Genomic DNA, 5,809 nt, shown 5'->3' on the forward strand with positions numbered 1-5,809 from the left:
ACTTAATCCCTAGACAATGAAGCTACTTCGAGTACTACATTTAAACAGTAAATATTAGGACAAACAAAATAAAAATAAAATTTATAACTTAAGCTTGAACAGATGTCTTTTAGTACAATATATAATAAAAAAAAGGAAAGTTTAAAAAAATAATATTCCGTCTTTAAAAATAACTTGAAGAAAAAATATTTAAAAAATAATGAAATAGTTGAATAAAATAATTATGCAAAATAAATTTTATAATTAAAATCTACTTTCGCGACGGAACATGCCACCCGCCTTGAACCCATCTAGGTTCAAAGAAATGTAAGTGAAGTCGCAGCTAGTTGACGGGTAATGGACACAATCTCTTCACGCAGCGTTTATACTCTCCGGATGCCGTCTTCAGAGTGGCTATACCCACCACTCCATCTGCTCCTGGATGAACGGATATGACACGGCCTAGTGCCCACTTTAGAGGTGGAAGATTGTCCTCAGAGATGAGAACCAGTGAACCAACTTGAGTATTGTCAGGATTCTTGCTGTCAGAAACTCTGGTAATCAATTGATGAAGGTACTCCTTATACCATCGCTTCCAAAAGTGCTGCTTTAATTGCTGAGCGTGTTGCCAAGCTGATAGACGATTGGAGTTGGTATCCGTGAAATCTACCTGTGGGAAACTGGTCAGTGGTCCACCAATGAGGAATCGGCCAGGAGTCAAGGGTAGAAGGTCATTGGGATCAGAGGATAAAGGTGAAATTGGACGAGAATTTAATATTGCCTCTATTTCGGTTATATAAGTTTCTAACTGTTCAAAAGTTAATAATGTATTACCGACTGTGCGTATCAAATGATTCTTAAATGATTTTACTGCAGCCTCCCAGAGCCCTCCAAAGTGAGGTGCCCTGGGAGGGATAAAGTGCCAATTTATGTTTTGTTCAGCAGCATATTGCTGAATCGACTTCTTATGAGCTGGGGAATTAATTAAAGTGTATAGCTCTTGAAGCTCGCGACTAGCACCCACGAAGTTGGTGCCGTTGTCAGAATAAATATCGGAAGACAATCCGCGTCTCGAAAAAAAGCGTTTCAGGCTAGCTAAAAAGGCTTCAGTAGTAAGATCAGAGACTAATTCAAGGTGTACAGCCTTCGTGGACATACAGACGTAAACGGCTACATAAACCTTTAATTTTTGGCGATTGCGAAATCGCCTTTCTTTAATAAATAGTTGACCACAATAATCGACTCTCACGCGAAGAACAGGTCGAGCTTGCTCGACACGATAAGACGGAAGATCACCCATGATATGACTGGCAGGTCGCGGCTTGACTCGAAAGCAGGTGGCGCATTGGTGTATAATCTTTCGTGTGGTGGTGCGGCTGTCTAAGGGCCAGTATTTTTGGCGTACGGAATATAAGGTCGTTCGGGCACCAGCATGATGTAGTCGTTCATGCTCTTCCCGGATGATTAAACGAGTAATATGATGTGCAGGTAGTAAAATAGGGTGGCGCTGACTTGGAGGTAGTTCAGCATGAGATAGTCTACCTCCTACACGAAGGAGACCTTTTTCATCAAGAAACGGACTCAGTGGTATGAATCGGCTGTTCTCCCGGACCATATGATGAGTCTTTAGGTGATCAATGTCTGCAGCGAGAGGAGATCTTTGTACGATTTTGAGAATTATAATTAAAGCAGAATCCAACTCGGACTGCTGTAACTGATTTAGTGCTCTTTGAGGCTCTCTACTCTTCAAATTATTTATGAAGCGTAGCAAATATGCAAACAAACGTGTGATCTTACTGAGAGAACTATATTTCTCATAGGCCTTTTCGCTGGCATCGCAGTAACCATGTAGCTGAATATTATTAGCGCCAGCTATGGTAAAACATCTGTTGAATCGCACCGATTCAATTAATGGAAGTTGCTCTATATAAGTGACCCATAAGGTGTGCACATCAAGAGGAACGGATTCGTCCCAATCAATACCAGCCTTCCATAGCAATTGTATGATAAGTTTAGAATATAAAATTACAGGTCCAAGTAATCCAAGAGGATCGAATAATTGAGCTATTTTAGATAAAATAGATCGCTTAGTAATTGCTTTGGTTTTGGTTGTATTTACACTGTAAAATATGCTATCTTCCCTGGCATTCCAATGTATACCTAGAGTTTTAATGCCAGCATCTGGATCTAACGACATATTGGTGACATTTGGATGCTGGTCGCAATTATTGATGAGAGTGGGATCATTTGATGCCCATTTTCTCAGATAGAAGCCGCCTTTACGAGTCAATTTGTCAAGCTCATCTCATATAGCCAGGGCTTTATCATGCGTGTCTGCGCCGGTGAGGACATCATCAACGTAGAAATCACGTTTTAAGGCTATAGCCGCAAGAGGGTAGGACTGACCTTCGTCATCAGCGAGTTGCTGTAGCGTTCGAATGGCCAGATAAGAAGCAAAGGCAGTGCTATATGTAACAGTGTTCAATATATATGTTAATATGGGCCCTGCGGGGCTATCACGAAACAATATCTTTTGAAATTGCGCATCTTCCGGATGCACCAAAACTTGCCGATACATTTTCTCAATATCGGCAGTGAGAACAAATAAATGAGACCGATGGCGAACGAGGATAGTAAAGAGATCCTCTTGCAGTTTAGCACCGACCATCAAAGTCTCATTAAGTGAGATTCCAGTGGACGTTTTAGAAGAACCGTCGAACACGACACGAGTTTTAGTCGTAACGCTGTCTTATTTTATAACAGCATGGTGAGGAAGATAGAACCCGATGGAGTTCTCGTTTGAGTTATCTACAAGAGACATGTGTTTCAAATCCAGGTACTCCCGGAGAAAAGCGACGTAATCATTGCAAATCGAGCTGTCTTTGATCAGACGTTTTTCCAACGATTGAAAGCGCCTCAACGCTGTGGAATATGAGTCACCGAGCCGATCTTTATTATTATTAAGCGGTAAGCGAACGACATATCGCCCTGTTGAGTCCCGTTTAGTATGACGTAGGTAATGCTCCTCACACAGCATTTCTTCTTGTGATATGTGTTGCCTGCGAATTCTATAAGGCTTTATGCCTTATGAGATCTGACCTATTTGATAGCCAATTAATACTTAGATCCAATATTGCATCTCGACGAAACCTCGCCAAACGGATACCCTTCAAGTTCCGTTCGCACGCACGACGACTTTCCAAAAGTCTTTTATAATTACTGGTTGCAATTTTTGGAATGAACTTCCAACTGAAGTTACCTAGTCGGCAACGTTGAATGAGTTTCGTAATAGATGCTATTTACACTTATTGCAACTCGAAGAAATTTAATCTTAGCGGATAATACCTTATATATGAATAATTATATCTGAATACTCGCTATTGTATATACGCTAATGACCTAAACTGTTGCGATCTATATAATTTTACTAATTTGTGCAATCTGTATTGTTATTTGGATGCTGACGCGACCTGATGATGAAATCAGGATGATTTTGTTCGGTTTGGGGTTATCCACCGCGGGTGGTCGCAATAAACGCCGGGATCGATTAAATCGTTACCACAAACGGGCTTTAGGGGTTCCAAACATACCCTGGGATCCAACGAAGGATGAAATATCGCGTGATGTAGACGCACGGGCGACAAATTTGACCGATGCAGAGATCCGTCGATACTTGCTTTCACAGCAAGTCAACCCATCAGGTACCAGTGAGGTAATTCAGGACCGTTTTCGGCAGCTACTGAGACGTGAGAACGGGGACTTTGACGCACCCTGGAACCTGTGGAAGGATGAGTTGGTTCCAGTTGGCCCAGAGATGCCTGAGATCCCTGATGGCATGGATGCATACGTCACAGGGGCGACGTTTGTCCAAGCGTTGCGTATGTTGGAGGAGAAGATGGAGCGTGGGCAACAGCGACTGTTCGAGATGATCGAGAGATTGTCTGGAAATAATCAAATTCGCGCATCTTCCCCACATGGAGGACCCACTGTACCTGCAACACTCCCGGAAATCAGCGTAATACCCACTGTTACGACTACCGTGAGTTCTGGACGAAACACGAGACCTGTTATGACTCGAGGCGCTCGTGTAAGCGACCCCATGACCAATCCACTGGCTCCGCATCCAGACGACATCATCAATGACCAGCGACGGCAAAACACGGGGCCTGGAGGTCCTTCTAATCCCCCACCGTCGCGTGTTCATTTCGAGACACCCAAAGACTCACACAGAGGTCGTAATTCCGACCGACATCGTCACAGTTCGTCTGGTGAGTCGGATTCAGATGATAGTTATTCATCCTCATCTTCTGAATATCACTCGCATCGGAGTTCGGGTAGCGAGAAACGTCACTCACCTCGCGTATTTGCCCGTGACCATGGTGCCATTGCCAGGAATTGGAAACTATCGTTCTCTGGTGATGGAACAATGACCAGCGATGAATTCCTGAGACGCCTGGTCGTTTTAATGCGCAGTGCCGGGATTCATCGAGCTGATCGCCTCGCAGTGTTACCTGAGGTTTTCAAAGGCAAAGCTGAGGTCTAGTTCAGCGCAAATAGCCATCGATGGTCGAATTGGGAGTCATTCCGGTCAGAATTTCTGACTTGGTTTAAGAGCGGTGGTTGTCAGCGCGAAATTCGTGCTGATATTCGCGCACGTAATCAGCGCCTGAAGGATAATGCCCGGGATTAATTAATTTGCCTCCAAAACTTATATTCTCGGCTGAGACACCCACCATTGGAGCGTACACAGGTCAAACGGGCAACAAAAGGATTGTTACCCGCGTACTGGGACCACTGTCCTCTCGGTGACTTCGATACTTATCATTCGTTGTTGATAAAGGCCACCCAGGTTGAAGAAAGATGGAAAGCCGCGCGCAATCATCGCCAACCACCGCCGAGGGAAGAAGCGAACATAAAGGAATGTTCGTATTCTGCCGGTATTCGACCTCCTAGGGACCACAGAGCGGGCATACACGCAGTGGACACTCCTGTCGAACATTCTGACTGGACCAGTGGTTCTCAGTCCAGCCCAGGGACGAAAAAGAAGCGAATATCGCGTCGATCTCGCCAACAGAGGGCTGCTGAGCGAAACCTGGCACCAATTACACCTGGTGGACCTGACCAAACGACAAAACAGGTCGCGGGTGAAAACATTAAGACTGCCAATCGGCGTAGAAATCCACAAAACCCGCCAGCGAATCAGCAGCAGAACCTAAATGCGCAGAATCGCGGGGCAATTCCCAGAAATCCAACAGTACAGCAGCAACAACCTCTGAGGGTGTCAAATCTACCTATAAATAACCTTCCAAGAGGTCAAGTGAATCCATCCGGTGGTAATCGATCGCCTCCTGGGTTCAACAATAATCAGCCGTTTGTCCGGAATTCAGGTCAAATGGGACAAAACAGAGTCGTACGTCCAAGATTCTGTTATAATTGTGGCTCATTAGAACATTTGGGCTACTTTTGCCAAGAACCACGCCGGGACGTCTGCATGAGATGCGGTAAAGTTGGAAAGACAGCTGTTACGTGTGTCTGTCATGTCAACAGTCGCCCGAACGCCTTCCAATTGCCAAAAAACGACGAAGCAGCCTGCCAGTAGAGGGTGGCGGTGCTGGACGTTTATCAATCCCTCCAAAAACAGTCACTAGGGAGCAGGATTCGATGACTCTACGTCGTATTGTTGTCCAGGCTGATATACACGCTGTTTCTGATCCACCGTGCGAGGCCAAGCGTGAAGAAGATGCCACGCTTGATGAATTAACCGCGGTAGAAGATCAAACAGCTGTCTCAGTGTCTCTTATAAATCAACCTGGTGATGAAAATGACGATT

At 44.7% G+C, this 5,809-nt stretch overlaps 1 protein-coding gene across 1 annotated transcript; it reads right to left on the reverse strand.

The window, feature by feature from the left end:
* Positions 1-322: 322 nt before the first annotated feature.
* On the reverse strand, positions 323-2,176 carry LOC103571475 (uncharacterized). The gene has a single exon (XM_008549644.3). It carries the CDS (start codon positions 2,174-2,176, stop codon positions 323-325), a length of 1,854 nt encoding a protein of 617 aa, XP_008547866.3.
* Positions 2,177-5,809: the final 3,633 nt, after the last annotated feature.

The sequence above is a fragment of the Microplitis demolitor genome, chromosome 8 (genome assembly GCF_026212275.2).
Source record: "Microplitis demolitor isolate Queensland-Clemson2020A chromosome 8, iyMicDemo2.1a, whole genome shotgun sequence".
NCBI classification, from domain to species: domain Eukaryota; kingdom Metazoa; phylum Arthropoda; class Insecta; order Hymenoptera; family Braconidae; genus Microplitis; species Microplitis demolitor.

Excerpts from the sequence above, each read along its gene's own strand:
- LOC103571475 (XM_008549644.3), bottom strand. The coding sequence starts at position 2,176 with ATGTCGTTAGATCCAGATGCTGGCATTAAAACTCTAGGTATACATTGG.